The sequence below is a fragment of the Euleptes europaea genome, chromosome 16 (genome assembly GCF_029931775.1).
Source record: "Euleptes europaea isolate rEulEur1 chromosome 16, rEulEur1.hap1, whole genome shotgun sequence".
Lineage (NCBI taxonomy): Eukaryota > Metazoa > Chordata > Lepidosauria > Squamata > Sphaerodactylidae > Euleptes > Euleptes europaea.
Window position 1 is genome coordinate 32,862,178 of NC_079327.1, and position 19,696 is coordinate 32,881,873.

Below are 19,696 nucleotides of genomic sequence, written 5' to 3' on the forward strand. Positions count from 1 at the left end.
CCCAATTTAGCATCATCCATCCGTTTGTGAAGTGTCTAGACTGAATGATACTATATCAAAACTGCTCAAGAATTGTATTACTTTTTCAATTTGACTATAATATCTTTGTAATAATAGATCTTTTTTCTGTCAGTTATGTATTGTGCTGTGATAGTTTTTTTTCCAGTTTAAGTCCCTGCAGCATGCTTACGAAGAAGTCATACGGGACTAGGTCAAAAGGTCTGCCAAAGTTTGAATATTTTAATCATATTCCCTAATCATATTCCCCCTGGTAATTGAACTAATTTATTTAGGCTCAGGAGGCGGCTGGGTGCATGTATTAACACCATGTTGCTTTAAAACGGTGTTAAATTAGTACTGTGTTATCTTCTTGTAATATCTCCTATTTGATTCAAACTAGTTACTAATCAGTAATTTTAAGTTAAGAATGTTCAGCTATGTTGAAAGACACCTGAACTGTCTTAGAACCAAATCAAATTTGTACAGTGCCCAGCAGATTTTAGGTGTTTTAGAAATAATAACAATAATAAATACCACACTGAGTATTTTTGCTTCCTTCTGATCAAGGTGCCCATAGCTTTTTATAAAAAGAAAAGATTACCAAGGACATGGTTCAAGCATGACTGTTGCATTATCAAAATGTCAAAGTGATATAAAGGATGTTGTGCTTGGTTCAGAAGATATCCAAATATCCCTGTACTGTCATGCTGACTGTGTGGTGAGGCTAATAAAGTTAAATGTGTAGTTGCTCCTGTTATGGTGATGAAAGAAGGAAAAGAGAGCCATAAACCACAGTGTAATGACCAAAAGCCATAACTATGTATCACAGTTGAACTTACCATGTAGTCATTAGCTTATCAGGGACAAGAAAGAGGCTGATACATTTGAACATTGCTCCCCTTTTCCAATGTATATGCTGCTTCTCCAGAGACCTGTTTGAGACAGCTTATAGTTAATACAGAATAATTAAAGCACACCCATTAAAAGACAAACATAAAAACAGGCCAGTGCCATAAAACAATCATTTAAAAAGGCCAAAGCAGCAACAAAATGCACACTGAGCATCCTAAAATGATGTAAAGAAAATGATCCTCAGCCCAGAAGAAAACCATAAAATGTTTAAAAGATAAAACATTTTAGCCTGGTGTCTAGAATGAAGCCTGGTGGGTACCAGGCAAGCCTCACAGGAAGGGCATTTCAAGGGTGAGGTGCAACCACAGAAAAAGTCCTGTCTCTAAATGCCGCTCACTTCACCTCTGAAGACAGAAGCACATAGAGCATGGCTTCAGAAGAAGTTATTAACTGGTGGGCTGACCAATACAGTTATATTCCCCTTTATCTGCTGGTCCATCTTTGATTGGCTATTGAAGATTTCTAGGAATTATGCTGGAAGTGTCAGCCTGGAGGGTGGAACTACTTGTGTGTGTGTGTGTGTGTGTGTGTGTGTGTGTGTGTGTGTGTGTGTGTGTGAAGTGCCATCAAGTCACTTCCAACTCATGGTGACCCTATGAATCAATGTCCTCCAAAATGTCTTATCATTAACAGCCTTGCTCAGGTCTTGCAAACTGAGGGCCATGGCTTTCTTTATAGAGTCAATCCATCTCATGTTGGGTCTTCCTCTTCCTGCTGCCTTCACCACTTTTAAGGAACACTAAAGATGTCATGAGATCTCAGAGTCACATCACTGATGCATGGAAGCAAGGGGAAGGGTAGAAGAAGAAACTTCCCCTTTCATCATCTCCCTCCTTACCCCAAATCTGGGAATCTCTTTGTGAGTCCCACAGTGAAAATGTAACAAAAAACTAATTTTTGTTCTATCTTTGTGTGACCCACAAAAATACATTATACAGAAACTGCTATTTTTTCAGGAGTGTGCATTTGTAGTGTTACTGTATTCCTTCATACTGGTATGTTTTCAATGAACACTTGAAACAGATAAACAAGAACATTCTAAGTCTAGTCAGTTTCTTCAAATTACTCAATAGCGAATACCATTTTTTCTGTTGTCAAAGTGGCATACTGTAAAAAGCTGTGTAAGTAATTCATATTGAATGATTTTCAGTTGCTTTGTTTTTTACAAAATGTCTTTTTTTTAAAAAAATTGTTTTACAGACTAACAAAGGGGATGAACTCTCCAGTCGTATCCAGAGTACTCTAGGCAACTATGATGAGATGAAAGAGCTGTTAACTGACCGATCCAATCAAAGCCACCTTGTTGGAGTTCCAAAGCCCTGTATCTCTCAAACAAGCAAAGCTGATGAACACTTTATTGTTGACCCTCAGGCTTCCATTTGCAATCTACCATCTTCCCTATCAGTGGCACTTCCTGGGCAACTGAGCAAGACCACTGCAATAGGTTGGCAGAAATCTGGACTAGCTTTGGAAAGCCAGAAAAGGGGAAACAAACCTGGGCATGGATTGCCAGATTCCCATAATAGTGACTTCAAAACAGCTAACCAAAAAAGCAGTTTAGAAAACATTAAACGATATGTATCCAGTCCCTCACCACCATCTTCTTCAAGTGCTGCCCAAAGTCTTTTACCATCCTCACTTGGAGATAGCATCAGAACACAACAGCAACCAAAACTGAATTGTGGTGCAGAGGCTGGAGTTCAGGCTCAAGAAAGGGCAACTATGCACAGTAGTGGACATTGTGTACAGAACTTTCCTCCTGCACTTGCTTCAAAGTCCACTGTAGTTCAGCAGAAACCAACCGCTTATGTAAGGCCAATGGATGGTCAAGATCAAGCTCCTGATGAATCTCCAAAACTGAAGATGCCAGCTGAAACTAGTATGCAGTGCACTTCATATAGAGGGATGCCTTCTGCTAAAACAGACTCAGCTAGAACCAAGTCAAAAACAACAAAATTCAGTATTCCCAAGCAAGGAGAGGTAAGTGCTGCTTAATGTTGGCAAGCTCTTAGAATATTAATATTTAATCACTTATTAAATTGGTAAACGTACAGTGATATCAAGAGTTTTTCTGCTTCAAGAATTCTTCAGGTGTGAGATTGCCTCTTGTATACCAGCTCGATCGTTGTGCAAAAGAAGCCCTATGAAAACATTGTGCCACTTTTAGCTCTCTTTTAGTGGTGCAATTATGTGATTTTTAAAGTGTCTTTATTACTAATTTCAAGGAAAATGGAAATTTATTGTACTTGAAGTATAGGTAATCAATGATTTGCAGTATTTTAAGGACCTAAAGAGGTTTTGAGGGAGACAGTGCAATCCTACACAGAGTTACTCCAGGTATAAGCTAGTGGTATATGTAATTGTGTGACTGTTGTGGGCATCTGTTGGATAGGGCATGTGTCACAACCTGATTCAATCCCAGTTTGTCAGGCCAAGCCTGGATTTTAATTCTGTGAGTATGCACCTGCTCTAGCACAGGCTCATTCTTGTATCCCTTGTAAAAGAAAATACCCTTTTCACAACACTGACCTAGCAGGATTTGAGTCATTACCAATTAATTTTCTTAAAATATGGTGCTTCTCATTTCTAGGCTTGGAGCACACATCTTCTATGGATTCCCCCCCCCCCATAAAACAGGGTGAACATTGTATCCCATCTTTTTTTGTTGTTGTTAGTAAACTGAAATTCTACTGCTACTGGAGATAGCATAGACAATTGTGGCAGTTCGCTTCTAAAGTGTAACTTAGAAATGGTTGTGGATAGACAAGGAAGGAGTAGAATAAAGAACAGGTAGGAGCAGGGAATAGTGAAAATGTGAATATGGTGGTGAGCTGGATGTTAAAGGCAACGGCTCAAGATTAATAGAATGGAATAAAATTCTAGCTGGACTGGCTCATAGAAAAAATGATCAAGAGACATGTAGTTTTTTGTATGCACATACCTAAGAGTTAATTATGCACTTCTGCTGATAATTCAGAAAATCAAGATGGGATACTTTGCCCTAAACGTGAAACCATAATAATAAGATGGTATGCTTAATTTTGTTCATTTTTACATGTTTATGGTTTTGTGGGTGTGCGCCAGGACTGTAGAATCTATAAAGCATCTACCATGGTTATTTCTCAAACTTCTTGTATAGTAAATGGCTACTCCTGATTTTTCTACAAGTGTGAAGAAATACACAATTATAACAATAGATACATACAAGCAGGGGACCCACAAGAACTTGTGAAGGGCATCTCATTTCCCCTCCCTCACTATTTCCTCTTTCCCTTTTGTGAAAACTCCCATTTCCTCTCCCCTTTTTCTGCTTCCTTCTCTCCTTACCACCCACCAGCTAACATTACCTTTATCTGGTCCCCATCTTCAGCTTTCTCTCATTCCCTTCCCATGGCAGCCTCTCCCTGAGAAAAGTCTGGCCCAGTTGGACAATGGCTGCTGGAGGGCTGGGACCCTGTTGTGCAATCAGGAACCCACAAAGACTTCTGGGGGGCACCTCACTTTCCACTATATCCCTTCCCCACACTATTTCCTCTTTCTCTCCTCCTAGAAGCCCCCTTAGCCTTTCCCTGCTTCCTTCTTCCTTCCCACCCACCCACCTACCGTTTATCTGCCCACCATCTTCAGCTATATTATTACTATATTATTTACTTCTTTTATATTCCACCTCTCTCTGCAGTGGGGACCCAAAGCAGCTTATCATTCTCCTCTCCTCCATATAGGGTTGCCAGGTCCCTCCTGGACACCAGTGGGGGAATAGGGTTGCCAGCTGCAGGTTGGGAAACTCTTGGAGATTTGTGGGTGGAGCCTAGGGAGGACAGGGATCTCAGTGGGGTACAATACCATAGAGTCAACCCTCCAAGGCATCCATTTTCTCCAGGGAAACTGATCTCTGTAATCTGGAGATGAGCTGTAATTCCAGGAGATCCCCAGGTCCCACCTGGAGACTGGCATTCCTACCTCCACTTTATCCTCACAGTAACCCTGTGATGTAGGTTAGGTTGAGAAAGAGTGATCACCCAGTAAGCTTTCATGGCAGTGGGTATTTAAACCTGCATTTCCTAGATCCTAGTCTGAAAACTGAACATCTAAAATCTAGATATATTGAAAAAGAATTAGATATATTGATATATATTTTAAAAGTCAAATAATATCAGGTCCCTCTTTAAAAATGCTGAGCAACCAAGAGGATTATCTGACATATAGCTGTTGTTTCTGTGTGATACAAGTTCCTCTTCAGAATATCCCTAGAGTCTTTCCTATCTAGAGACCCTCAAATTGGTTTCAGTGCATATGAATCACTGGCATTAGCTCTTGAACACAAATTATAGGCCATTACTTTTAAATATGCGGGAAAGGTTGAATTCCAGTATAGTTCCATTCCTCATTTAACACTGATAATCAGGTTTAGAAAGCTCACTATATCTTGACACAAAGAGAATCTTATAATAATTTTAAAAATCTGTTTTAATGAGGATATCCTGGCTGTGCTTTATGTAAAAGAGAATCAAGTGTTCATTCAGGATTTAATTTTTAGGAGTCAGTTTCATCAGTATTAATCAGGATTCATATCCGACCTCCTGAACTTTTCAGAAATCATCCTCCTCGGTGTAAATGATAGCCTCTCCTCTCAAGTACCTCTGTTTCACGTTTAGAATTTTACTGTAAGCTGCTTATGAATTACATTACTATAATGAAGGTCTGGTGCACTGAGGAGAAAATTTTTATAGCATAAATAGGCTGCAGAGAGACACTTGTTCCTAGTATGGCTTTTCAAAAATTATTTGCTGTAGGTGCACATGCTTTCATTAATGTCTGCTTCCTTTTTCTGTCTGGGCTGAGTGAAAAAGCCAGCATCCAAATTTAAGGATAGACACTAATTTTTATGAACCTGTCTTCCCTTTTATTTGAGACTTTTAATTTTGGGGGGGGGCAGGAGAGTAGGTAGAAATCCTAGTATTGTGCAGGTTGTATTCATTCCTTGATGTAAAAGATACTTTCTCTTAGTGAAAAATCCATGCATGTGTTCTTGGCATTCCCTTTGGCAGGGAAATGAAGCCTTGTTGGCTTTGGGGAAGTGTTACAGTCTACTCTTATCAATGAATTTATTCAGGCAACTCTTATCAAGAACATTATTAGCAAGAATGCTGTAGTGCTAATGAGTTCAGAATACAGGTGAGTGTCAAATCAGGGTACTTGTTGGACCCTCTCATTCTGTATTTCAGTTCTTCAGAATGTTGATTTTAAAACTAGATTACTCTTGACTGACTAGATTACTCTTGACTGACTGTTTTGTTGTTAGGGCATGATACATGCCTTGAATGCAGTTTACAGAGGAATTCATACACAACTCTGATCACGACTACTGAAGTGGTTCCTAGGCATTAAACACGAAGGAAACCTACCCAAAAAAGATGTGTGAGTTGGTTGCTGGACATTATTGGAGTTGAAGGTGGTATTTGTGGGTTTTTTGTTTTGCTTTTGCAGTCTCCTGATTTTTTATTTTATTGATAAGAACACTGTACTGATGTTTCATCAAGACAAGTCTGAATGGCACATTAAGAATGTGGTAGTCACAATCTAGGTTATAACAATGGGTGGCAGTTGTCTTTCACCAGTGACCAAACATTAAATAGCAGCAGCCAGCCAATGTGGGCTTTTTACACCAAACCATCATGAGCTAGAGCAAAGAATGAGACAGAAGGAAGAGTGGGTCAAAGGGACAACCATTATTTGATATTCATGATCAAATACCCCCCAGATGGGAAACAACTGACTGATGGTCCCTGGCACAAAGAGTGTCCGGTTGTCCTCAACTAGAGCCAGAGCCTTCTCAACCCCAGCCTGGTTGAACTCTTTCTCAAATGAGACCAAAGCCCTGAAGGATCTGATGCAATTCTGCAGGGCGTGCAAGACTGAGATGTTCCACCGGGCCTATGGTTGAGGGCAGCAATTGTTTCCATCTTAGCTTCCTTCCTCCTGCCTTCCCCCTTCCCCTTTCTTTTCCCTTACCTCTGCTATTTTTTAGTTATATTATCAATTATGTTTACCCTAGTCTTGACCTTTCCTTGCTGGGTTTGTTCTGTTCTTACTTGGCTGGCACCCGCCACTAGAATGATTCAGGGTGCCATTAGAAATTTTTAAGATGTTGGAATTTTTAACTGGAAACGTATGTTTTAATGTTTTGTAATGTTGTGAGCCACCCTGCGCCCTGCATTGCAGGAGAAGGGTGGGATATAAATCGGATGGATGGATGGATGGATGGATGGATGGATGGATGGAGATAGATAGATAGATAGATAGATAGATAGATAGATAGATAGATAGATGGATGGATGGATAGTTGGATAGATGCTTCAGTATCATCTCATGGCCGTCATACCCTCAGCCGGTGCTCTCTTCCCTTGCTTGCCATTCAGCTGTGACTGTGAGCATAGGTTACACACATGAACATCAGCAACATGGCATGCCAGGCAATTTAGTCCACAGCCCTATAAGGTCCTAGCTGTTTCTGTCTGCTTGAAACAGCACAGGATGAGGTTTTATTCAGCTGTGGAAAACTGATATGGCAATGAGAGCAATCTTTTCTGCTTAATCACGTTGTTCCAACTTTTCATGTTTCATATTGCGTGTGTTAAAATGTTTAATCTCAGAGTTGGTTTTGGCACTCCAAAATATATATAATTTGAATATTTCATAGAAATGGCTTTGTCTCTTGGGGTTCTCACAATTGAAGTCAATGGGCTGAAGGGTTGTAATTCAGCTTAGGGTGGCACTGACAGTGTTGTAAAGAGTCCTTCAAGTGGGCATTTATGATTACTGCCCTCTGGCTTTGGCCATATTACTCAAATGATACCAGATCCATAAGACTGTTATCTCATTCTGCACAAAATTATAAAGCTAACAATATGAAGTGCCCATAAGTCAAATAAAAGCTTTGTATTTAGCGAGGGGGGGGAGAGAGAGAGAGATCAAAATTCACAGATAGTCCTCTTCCCCAAATTATTACTGGAACATACACAGTACCTTTGCTCTGTTTGCCACTTATTATTTTGAAGATCATTTACTGTTCATAAAGTAGCAGAACATGGCTGCTGAGTCTACACATTTATCTGAAATACCATATTATGTGAATCTGTTAATGTCAAGACATATCTTTGGTGTATCATATAAAACCACTGACCTTTCCTGGGTTCTTGATTACTTTTTGTCTCTCTCAATTAAGAAGCTATTCAGAAACCAGTTCGCTGTGTGATCCTGAGTGTATAAATCTAGACTAATAATTTCATGGCACGTGTACATTAGAAATTATGGTGTATCTATGGACATAACTTACTTCTGTAGCTCAGTACTTTGGAGAGACTATAAATATACTGACCAGAGATTTCTCAGATGTGCTTCAACAGTTGTACAAAGGAGAGAGCAGGTGACTCCCTGAGAAAGTGACACTAAGGAGAAAGCTAGACATTACAGCAGCAGGACTCCACTTGGGTCATAACACATGAAGTGGGGTGAGGTGGGACAACTTAAAAGTGCAACATTTCCAGTGATACTAAAGATTAGTTCAGATGTATCACAAAATCATGGTTCAATTAAACTAATGATATTTGATCGATCATGAAAACCCACACCACCACACTACCTATGGTTACTTTGGGTATTTCAAACTAAGTTCCGAAGCCAGGATGTGAGGCTGGTTTATTAACCACAGTGAGTCTTCATTATGGCTTTGTGTTATGTACAAATGGGGTATCCAGGCTTAATCTTGGTTGGTTTTTCTGAGCATGCCCCACCTACAGAGTCACCTGGCAAGACTGGTTCAGAAACAAAGCTGGCCTTGTCCCCCTTCAGCTGCCGCTGACACCAGGTCTATCCCTGCCTTCCACTCAGAGATTGCCTTGCAACAGACTCCTTGGTTCAACTGCACTTCCTCTCTAAGATACATTAATGCAGCAGGCTGTTTTTCATAAAGGAAAGAAGGAGTGCCAATGAAGCCCTAGCTACCTTGTTAGCAATGAAGTAGCTTACACAAGCATCCTGTTCATGTTTATGACATTGAGACAATGGATGTGCGGGGGGTGGGGAGGCTAGATATTGGGAAAACAAACTCCCTGCCTAAGTGTTTCCCACAGCAAAGTTCACCACCCCTTTTATATCCACTTGATCTAAGTTAGCATCCATAACTATTACCAATGTTCTTTTTTTCTCTTCAGGGCACAACACACTTTACCCATGTATTTATTGTGTTGAAATTGGTGTGGGTATGTAGTCTTTTTCAGAGGCTTTTTTGGGTTTTGGATTCTGTGTGTTAAACACTAACTGCACATTCCTGAGCTGCGCTGGCAGCCAGGACAAAAGTCTTCAGGAGGCCGGCGAAGGCCTCCACCAACACAAGGGCCCACAGCGCCGGCGTCTGGGCAGTGCATGCCAGTGTTTGTAACTCCAGCACCGGTGTGCAGCGCCAAGCCTGCACGACGATGGAGCCTGCCGCCAGCATCCAGCCGCCGGCAAAGGCTGCAGTGGCATTCCGGGAGGCGTTCCCGGGGTGTTCTAGCATCCCGGGAGGCGTCCCCGGGGGGTCCTGGCATCCCGGGAGGTGTTCCTGGGGTGTTACGGCACCCCCGTTAGGTGGCCTCCTAAGCTGTTATGGCTTGGGAACACCCCCTTTTATTTTTTAAGGGATAGGGGGCGTCTCTCCCGTGCAACCCTATGTGGGTTGCACAGATTTTTGGCTCCAGGTGGAGGTTTTGGCGTTGCCTCCTAAGCATTCCTGCATTCCTGTCAGGAATGCGCTGTAAGGGTGTGGGGCTGGCAGAAACTGTTTGTGGGGAGTCACAAAATCAGTTGGTGATGCAGTGAAGCTCTGCCATCAGTTTGGTACCAAAGGCAAGCTGGGATGGCAGTTGGGTCTTTGGTAGGAAGGCAGGGGAGAAGAATGGCAATGCTGAAGCCAGGATTTGTTGACAGAAGCCAGGATTCACTGATAGACTAGGATCCACTGCTGATTTCCATGGACAGAAGGGGATTTCTTTTTGTGGAGCACAATTTCCTCGCTTCGCCCTCCCGCTGCCACCCAAAATGCCTCCTAATGCTGCTCCTGGTGGATGGGAGAGCTCAAGGAACAGCATGAGGGAAGTATTGGATGTCTGTAGCATGATGAGGGAAATCAGCAAAGATTGCCCCCCCCTTCTCTCCTTTGCCATCCCCCACTGGATCCAAGCCACTGTCTGTCGGCCCAATCCTGGTTGTAGTAACTAATCACAATTAAGATAAACCATAGTTTCGTCTTAAATTGGAACCAAACCCCAAGATTTGTCAGGACTAGGCTAGGGCTGCTGAGTTTATTAATGCTGTGTGTTGGCTTCAATTACTAGACCCAATATTTGCGAACAGAGAATGGTTACCTGTAAGCATTAAGGCCGCCCTCCTTATGAACTCACTGGATCCACCTGTAATTGATGTGGTGGCAAGATTCTTACAGAGGGCAATTAAAGTGCGTGAAAGTTTGTGTAATTCATGAGGTGATCCTAGGGCTCTGAAGCGAGTAAACTACTTATTGCATTTAAAACTGTTTTAGTGTAAATTTTATGGAGGTGATCCTAAATTGTGTTTTATGTTTATGTAGGCGCTACTGTTTGTATTACTAATGCCAATAAAGGCTTTGTATTCGTATTCGATAAGCCATAGTTTCGTGTTAAATTGGAACCAAACCTCAAGATTTGCCGGGACTAGGCTAGGGCTGCTGAGTTTATTAATGCTGTGTTCCATCCTCCTTCCTTTAAGGAACTGTATTAGCCAGGGCTTGTAATGGTGTGTAGAGAGTGGTTTGTGATTGCCTTGTCTGTTCCTTTCTCTGGTTTTCTCCACAACCTATTTACTTTAGCAGTGTAGTCTTGAAAAATCAACCGCTGACAGATCCTCAGGGGATATGTGTACTATTGCTGACTACCATGTCATTTGCCACTTGTTTGACTTTCAGAGTGGAAAATGTATTTACACTATTAATTTTGTTGATGTTTTTCTGCTGTGTGATCTGGAACATTGCAATGCTACATCAGACTAACAACATATTAATATTTTTGGCACAGTAATTTTCAGCTGCATCTTACAAACACAAAAGAGATTGAATGGGTTATGCTAAAAGCAACATATTGCTAATGTTTGAGGTGCAGTGCTCCCAAAAGTTGAAGCCTCTATAAAATTCATTAATTTAAAAGTGCTGTAATTGTATGCGGATTATTACAGCTTTACTGAATATTATAGCTGCATGATCCAGAATTAATAACACAACTATAGTTAAAGCCCTAAAAGGCTTGGGACGGGGGTACTTGAAGGGCTGCACCCTTTCATATTGTCCGGGCCGCTAGCTGAGATCCTGTTTGCAAACCTTGATCTCTGAACATTGGCTCTGGTCACAATCTGCCTCCCCTCTGAAGGCAGATTGTGACCAGAGCCAGGACTTTTTGGTGGTGGTGCCTTCCCTTTGGAATGCCCTCTCCCTCGAGGCTCACCTGGTGCCTAGCTTACTCTGTTTTAGGTGCCAGGACAAAATATTGCTGTTTACTTAGGCTTTTAACTATGATTTATATATTTGTAAAATATATGTTTTGGGGGAAATTTTAGAAATACGCAGAAATATTTGTATCCTTTTAAAATGGCCTAGTACATACATTTGAAAATAGTTACTCTTTTGTTTAAACAAAGCGGGGGAAATGCTTTAAGACCATTTAATACGTATCAGATTAAAATTACTTTTAGAGAGCGTGGCCTTAAAATACAATTGTCTTTGGTATGCGTTATTCTTTTGTGGATTTTAGTTCTATGCTGCTTGTAATAATATTCACACAACACTCAAATCTGTAGGTTGGATCCAAGCTTTCAGTTAGGGTTTCCAACCTCCAGGTGGGGACTGAAGATCTACCAGAATTACATCTGATCTCCATACAACAGAGATCAGCTCCTTCAGAGAAAATGGCTGCTTTGGAGAGTGAACGCTATGGTATTGTACCTCACTGAGGTCCCTCCCTTCCCCAAACCCCATCTTCCCAGGCTCCACCCCCAAATCTCCAGGAGTTTCCTAACCCAGAGTTGGCAACCCTACTTTCAGTGAACAGAATGACTTAGACTTTTTTCTTCCATTGAGCATTGCAGTTCCTTGCACCCCTGAAAATGTTGCTGAGGATTGTCTAAAGGCTCGTTGGAATATTATATGAAGGAACACAAGAGAGACTGCAGCATGAAGGGAAAATTGACTGAAATCACCTTCCCCAATCTTGTACAAGCCTTTTCTCCATTCATAAAACTGTCTGCATCTGTGCAATTTTTGGTGAATCTACCTCTTTTGTGCCATGTTGCATAGTGTTTTGGAGGATCTCAAGCCGCAGCAAAGACTTTCCAAAGGGGTGAGGGATCCAGGAAGCTTCAGAAGGTAGTGGCTAATAATTATATTCTGTGAACTTGCTGCATTCACGAAAGGCTTGGATCCAACACCATATAGGCAAATATAGCTCAGCCTACACTTGGATGTGAACATTGCTTATAACCTATTACAGCCCTATGTTTTTCAGTAAATGCGCACTTGGATTAAAAACAATCCAGTACAGACAGTATTTGTACTTCAGTATGCATCCACTGGAAAAACAATAATCGCAGGAAAAATCAACAGCAGCAGGGGAAGAGGACCCAACATCTGATGGACTGACTGCATCAAGGAAGCCACAGCCCTCAGTATGCAAGACCTGAACAAGGCTCTGTAGAGCTTTTTGCTTGGCTTGATTGAATGCTAACCCTTCTATGGTAATGCAGGGCAGAATTCTGAATATACCATACTTAGACAGGATCTGTCCTTGCTCTTCTGGCTCTATTGACTCCTTAGCCCATGCCCTTTTGGAATGCCGCTTTTACAAGGAACTTCAATCGCACTATATTTCCCCCCTTTTAATATACAAATCCAATGCCTCTGTGACTGACATAATGCCTTTTTTACTAAGTGATAGGGACCCCAAGGCTACATTGTCAGTGGCAAGATTTGTTTCAGTCCTTATATCCCTCCAACACTAGATATATGCTGCTCAAGATCAATTAATCAAGGAGCTTCTAAGGGATAAAAGGAAAGGAAAGGAAAGGTTAACAGTAGGACATTTTGGAGATCATTAATTTATCGGGTCTCCATAAATCAGAAGCGACTTGATGGCATGAATCACAGCTTGAAGGATTGTATTGGCTGGAATTGGGCTGAGAGGGTAAAACTTGTGTCGCCAGTATCTACCCATACATGTTGAATCCCTAGTTAAATGGAAATAAGGAGAAGTTCCCTGCTTCTCTAAGGCTAACAGCACAATGCTAAAGCGGGGGGTAGTAGAGATGCATCTGGGGACGGAGCCGGCGGGCCACCTCCTGATCGGTTTGCTGTCCGGTGCAGCAAGCCAAAAATGTTATTTTACTGAAAACCCTGTGAAACTGCTCCGTTCAGTTCCACGGGGCTGCGCCTCTCTTTTTACAGGTGCAAGTTCTCAAAGGGGGTGTTCCCAGGGCAAAAGGGCTTAGGGAGCTGACTAAAGTCAGCCCCACTCCTGGGAACACCCCCTTTGGAGCTGACACAAGCTGTTGCATCAGAAAAATGCTGCTGTGGCAGTTGTACTAGCGTCTTTGCATGGCACTGCTGCACAGCTCCCCAGTGCCAGCATAGGTGGCCCCACACTGGCGTTAGTGCCAGTTTAGCTGAGGCAAGTGGCACTAACGTGGGGCAGGGGTCACATCGCCTCCTGAGGCCATTCCCCCCCACCCGAGGAGTCCTCTGTAATTGTCATACCCTGCTGGCTATGGGTTTGTCTTCATATTTTGTTTATTTTTACTCTACTTTTTCCCCAGTGGGGATCTAAAGCAGCTTACAACATTGTTCTCCATTTTTGCCTCACAACAACTTTGTGAAGTAGGTAAGTCTACCCAGGGAACTTCCATGGTACAGAGTTTTACCCTCTCAGCCCAAGTATCCCAGGTGGTAGTCTGACACTCTATCACTACACCATGCTGGCTATTTAGACCTCTGTGCTCTGCTGCCTGTGGTCACTGACATGATTAGGAATTTAAGGAATGAAAGGGAAGGGCAGCTGAATATGGAGAACATTGATATGTAAAGATAAATCTTGCTTTGAAAAAGAAAATATTTAGATATTTGAACTAGGCAGGCTGAACAATATGGAAATAAAATTTTACCTCCCTGGTAATTCATGACCACATCCAGATATGAAGGAAAATTCATTTTTTACTGAATGCCCAGTTTCCCTTGCTATTGCAAGGTAATGACTATGGTCTTGTTTGCATAACATAAATAGGGTAATCTGTAGTCTGGAACACAATGCAATTAAATTTCAGGCAATAAATTTTAAAGCTCTTTTAAATGTCACTATGCCTCTGGGTGAGTCTTACTTTTAAATGTGAAGTCCCCATGTAAGACGCTGCTAAACCTTTCCTACGAAGCTGGCTGTGTGTATTTCAAAATGGTTACTATGGAACTAGAAAAAGGACCGCATAAGATTATTTTAGTTTGTTCATAATCATTGTGTGATAATTGTCCTAAAATTGATGGCAGCTGCAGAGTATAAAAATTTGATTGAACCAAGTATAAATATAGTCAGCAATTTAGACTGTTCTGATTCAATATGAAAATGTCTTGATAATAAGTGGATTCCTATCTAAATTCATGAGTTCCTTTCATGACACTTTGGGTTAAGCCTGAAATAGATTAATCTTTTTCTGATAAAGTTTCATAAGCTGTGATTTCTCTTGTGACCACATTTAATTGGATATTAAATAAAGCGCTTATCTTTATACCAACACATTTTCATAGCTCTTAGTTTTTTGTTGTTTTTTTACCTGAGCTGTATTTCTCCAGCTGAGGAATAAACTAGAAGCACACTCTTGATCTGAACCATTATCTGCTAAAGTTAGAATTAACCATACAAATGTTTGTGATATCAGAATATATGAGTAAATTTAAGATTGAAAGAACTGAAGATGATTAGTATAAAACTGAATGAATCATAGTACTTGTTGAATATTCAAAGGCGCTTCAAATTGATGACTTCAGTAGTACAACAGCCATATAACATTGGTCAGTATTAACATATAACATATGACATTGGTCAGCATTAAGAATCTCTGTATTGCAGATGAGGACCAGAGAGACTCAGAATTATTTATGGTCCCCTTTTTTCACTGTGACTCAAGGTGGATTACACAAAGTGGATATCCAGTAAGCAATGAAATAGGATTAGGATTGTGGAAATTTGAAACCAAGCAGAAATCTGAAATAAATAGAGGCTTTTGGGTTATTATAATGGGATTTGAGTCTGAGGTTTCCAAACCGCACATACTTTTAGCCACTATATTCACATAATCATTGACAAGATATGACCATTTAGCCTCTCATTGCTTTTCAGTACTCCATTAAGATAGATATGTTGGAGAGTTTCACTTCAGAAATATGAAAGCAGCAGCATAAAGATAGTGGCAATGCAATTGGTTTGTTGGCCCGTGCTGGGGTGTGTGTGTGGCCTGCTGGGGTGGGGGAGGCCATTCTGGCTTGCCCCAAACCTCACGGAGGCAGCATGGGCTTGGCAGGGTCTGAGGATGGGTGCATAAAATGGCGGCCTGCAGGGAGAGCCTTTCTGAGCTGGTGCAGGCTCTCTGGTGGGAACTTTTCCCTTGCAGCTGAGCCCTGTCTTTTCCCGCCCCCTGTTTAAATGAGCCAATGTGGCTCGGTATGATTGGGGGTGGGTCCCAGCCAGCAGGCTACAGACCTGGGTTCTTTGCTCAGGACTACTGGTATTTAAGTGTGCCCTGGCCTGCTGCACACTTCTTTCAGGTTGTCCCACCCTTCCTCCCTTTATCTTGGTTTTTCAGATGTTCTGTCATTAATTTTTTTGTTTAGTCACAGCTTTTGGTGGTGTTAGCATGGGGCCGGATCCCGTTGGGGGGGGAAGCTGGCCTGCATGCACCCTTTCCCCCACTCTGGGGATCCCAATAAGGGATTTTGGGGGAGGCCTGTCAGGGGATATGCCCAGCTTGGGGACTGTCAGCATGGCCTCCCTCCAAGTGGCAGGGGAATCACAAAGCGGCTCCTGTCCAAGCGATGTCCTGCATACTGCCATCCCAAGCTACTCCCAGCAGGCGGGTTGGGAGAAGGAGGTCCTCCCAGGCTACTCCCAGCAGGCAGGCTGGCTGATGATCTGTCCTATACCATCCCCTATGCTACGCCAATGCCTTTATGCTGTAACCAATAAAAGTTGTGGCCTTTTTCTCCCCAATGCCATGTCTTGTTTTTGATTGTCCATGCCTGGATTTTGCGACTGTGGGTTTGGGTAACCGTCACTGCCCACCCACCCCCAACTAAGCTCTGGGTCAACAACACACACTTCTAAACCCATTTCCTTCAATAGAAAGTTTGGCCAGGATGTTGGACTTGGACATGAGGCTGAAGTTCAAATCCCTGCTCAGTCAAGAGGTTCACTGGGTGACCCTGGATCAACTGCTGTCTGCCAACCTAACCTTCTTCATAAGGTTGTTATGCAGATAAAATGAGGGTAGGGAACTGTATGTATATTGTCCTGAAAGCTGAGATACAAAATTGATAGAGGCAGAAGATTTCCACTAAATGTCTGCAGATTTACATTAGGAACCAGATCAATGTATTCCACGGTTAAGAATATCAAGAACAATGATATTGCTCCTATCAGAACTGTTTTTACAGCTGGATATTTAGAGGCATCAAGGATGCATGTGACGTGATGGCAAGAGCAGTCATTGGCCAGACTGAGCGCAAAGTGAAACAATCAAGTCCCTTGAGTGATTTATGGGACTGTTGATGAAAGCTAGAATAGAGTGTTGGGCCTCTTGCTCAGGAGTGCTGGACAACTGGTAATCTTTAATCCCATCCACTTTCTGTAGCTCAAGGGATTCTTTGAGGCTAAGAAATGTAAATGCATCATCAGCCATCTTCTGTCTAACAGCAATTAATATGTATATTTTGGGATGGGTGGCTAGAGACCACATTCAGGCCATTCCAGACAGTCTTCAAAACCCTAACTGAAGGCAGCTGAAGACATCACTGTTGCTTTGCTTGCCTGGAAGCAGGGTTTGAGAGGGGTTTTTGGGGGGTGGGGGTAGATTTTAGCCATTCATTGAAAGCATCTGAACTGTGTTGCTTGCCTGTCTTGTAGGAGGGAGTTACCTTGTTAGAACTTCAATTTGTTTTTTATAAGATGGGAGTAAAGGGCTTTTCTTTTCAATAGTGATGAATGGAATTGGCAGCAGAGAAGAGCCACTTGGTCAAAATGTACAATTTATGAGGTAGACATTTATAAAAGTTTATAAACCTTGCTGAGGAAAGCATGGGAGCCACTCTGCACGAATCCAATAGAACACCTCCATAACAGCCTCCAAAACATATTTTAACAATGTGCAGGGTTCATTTTTTAATCTGTTCTTAATAATAATAAAAACAATAATAAGCAGGCTTATTATTTCTCATTTCTGTAGCAGTGTTCAGTGGTATATAGTTGTGTTTATATTATGCCAAATGCCGTACAACCTCAAAAGCTTGAACTGCAAACAACTTTCTTGGATAACTCTAGGGACAGATGTATCTAACAATAAATATATGCGCAGACAGTGCAATTCTTTGCCAGCTAGTTCTCATTAAAGCCTTGACATTAACCATTTGCAGGTAATTATGCTTTTCCACATTATTTAGTCTACACGATGGCACTAATGATGCAGTAGCACTAATTGCTTCCATTGGTGTTGTGCCTATGCAGGGTGAGACAGATAGCTATAGCTTCATTTGACGACATGCATATTTTTCCATATGAACACCTGTCTAGGTTTTGTAATCACTAGCACAGCTGTGTACAGATGATACAGTTTACACAAACACAATTTTCTTGAAGTGTATTTTTTAGATTTCGGCATCCCTAAGTACAACCATTTAAAAAATGCCTACACAAGGCAAGAATCCTTTGAATATCAGGATGATGTGTACTGTTTTGGTAACCCAACTCAAAAGGGATATTGAAGAGCTGGAAAAGGTTTCAAAAAAGGCAACCAAACTGACGTAGGAGGTGAGAGTGCCTCCCCTACAACTAAAAGCTACAGTGTTTGGTGCTTATGCATAGTGCTGAGAGACTGAATAGAGAAAACCTTTTTTTTTCCTGCCCCATGCTACTAAAACTTGGGAGCACCTAGTAAATCTGATGAGCAGTAGTCCAGCACAGACATCAGGAAATACTTCTTCACATGTTGTACGATTATCTTCTAGAACCCACCGCCATACGATGTAGCCATGGCCATTAATGTAGAATACTTTAAATGAAGATTTTAAAAGTCCATGGAGGATCAATGGCTATTAACCATAATGGGCAAACGGAGCATGTGTTTTCAGAGGCAGTATTCCTCTGAATAGCAGTTGCTGTGAGCAGCAACAGGAGGAGACTTTCGTGTCTGTGTTTTTGCTGTGGGACTTTTGGTGCATCTGGTTGGCCGCTGTGGAAAACAGGATGCTGGAGTAGTTGCAACTGTTGGTCTGACCCAGCAGAAAATGTCTTATTTTCCAATGACTATGCATTTCAAAGAGAAATCTACTGTTCAGAGAAATGCGCAATGATAACATCATATATAACAATCCATTTATTTCTGGATTTAGGCTTTTACTCTAGATACAGAGTTGGGCTAGGATGTTAAAACCAAACCCCCCTGGACTGAGGTGAGCCAAAGGGCCGTTGCAGTACTGGTGGCACCATAGGGATGGACTAGTTGCCTCAGACCCATGCAGTGGCCTACTAGGAACTTCCTTAGTAAGAGTCTGTCCCTGTCTCTTTAGGCATAGCACAGGATAATTCACGATTTTAATCTTCCTCTTTTGAACTCTTGAAGGTGCAGTTTAGAGTACAGGGAAGTATGTTTATGACCTGTAGACTCACTTAACTGGATGCATTCCACCCTAGATAATTATGCGTAAGTTAAAGTGACATTTAACAGGTTCAAAGTGATATGGAGCTATCTAGAAGATATGGTGACATGAAGATGTGGTTGTATCACCCCCAGGATGAATGGCACAGGGCTGCAGTGGTGGGAGAAAGGCAGTTAGGTTGCATCTAGACTCTGGCACTGTGTGAGTAGTCCTTTATCCTTAATCCACAGAACTGTGAGCATTCACTGCTGCTCTTACATAATATAATGAGTCCACAATCCCTCTTGTGCTTTTTAAAGGCTCTTGTATTTTTAGGATAGTTCTTGTTGTAATCATCAAAAGCAGTCAAGTTGGAAACAAAAAGATTTGACATGGTGTCAAAAACTGAGAATGGCTTATATGATTTCTCTTGAAGGGGGGAGGATATAGAAAGAACCAAAGGAAGGTTAAGGTACTCAGTTAGATGTCAAGTACGTTTAAAATTAACTGATTTTGCATATACAATATTCCACGTATGTATAAATGCAGCTGTATTTGACATAGTACATTAAACAACAAAATAAATATTAAACACATGGTTTTTAGCTTTTATAGCCATTTTATTTTTATGTTCTTGGTTTTTAATACACTGTTTTCTGCCCCATGCTGTTAGGAAAGGATAAGAAATAAATGGGACCTTTTAACAATATTTGCATAATTAAAAGCAACAATAAATTTTGCTATTAAATTAGTGGCAGTAGAATAAAAATTCTGTCTGTAGCATTGTGAATACATTCTGGTTAATGGTTACTTTACATAATTCAGGGTTTATTGTAT

The 19,696-nt window shown here is 41.5% G+C and overlaps 1 protein-coding gene across 1 annotated transcript in view; it reads left to right on the plus strand.

Moving 5' to 3' along the window:
* The window catches only part of AFF3 (ALF transcription elongation factor 3), a 276,318-nt gene that overhangs the window by 44,034 nt on the left and 212,588 nt on the right, over window positions 1–19,696 (plus strand). Inside the window, exon 4 of the mRNA XM_056862161.1 lies at window positions 2,113–2,892. Within this exon, the coding sequence (XP_056718139.1) occupies window positions 2,113–2,892 (780 nt within the window). The remainder of the gene's footprint in view (window positions 1–2,112; window positions 2,893–19,696) is intronic.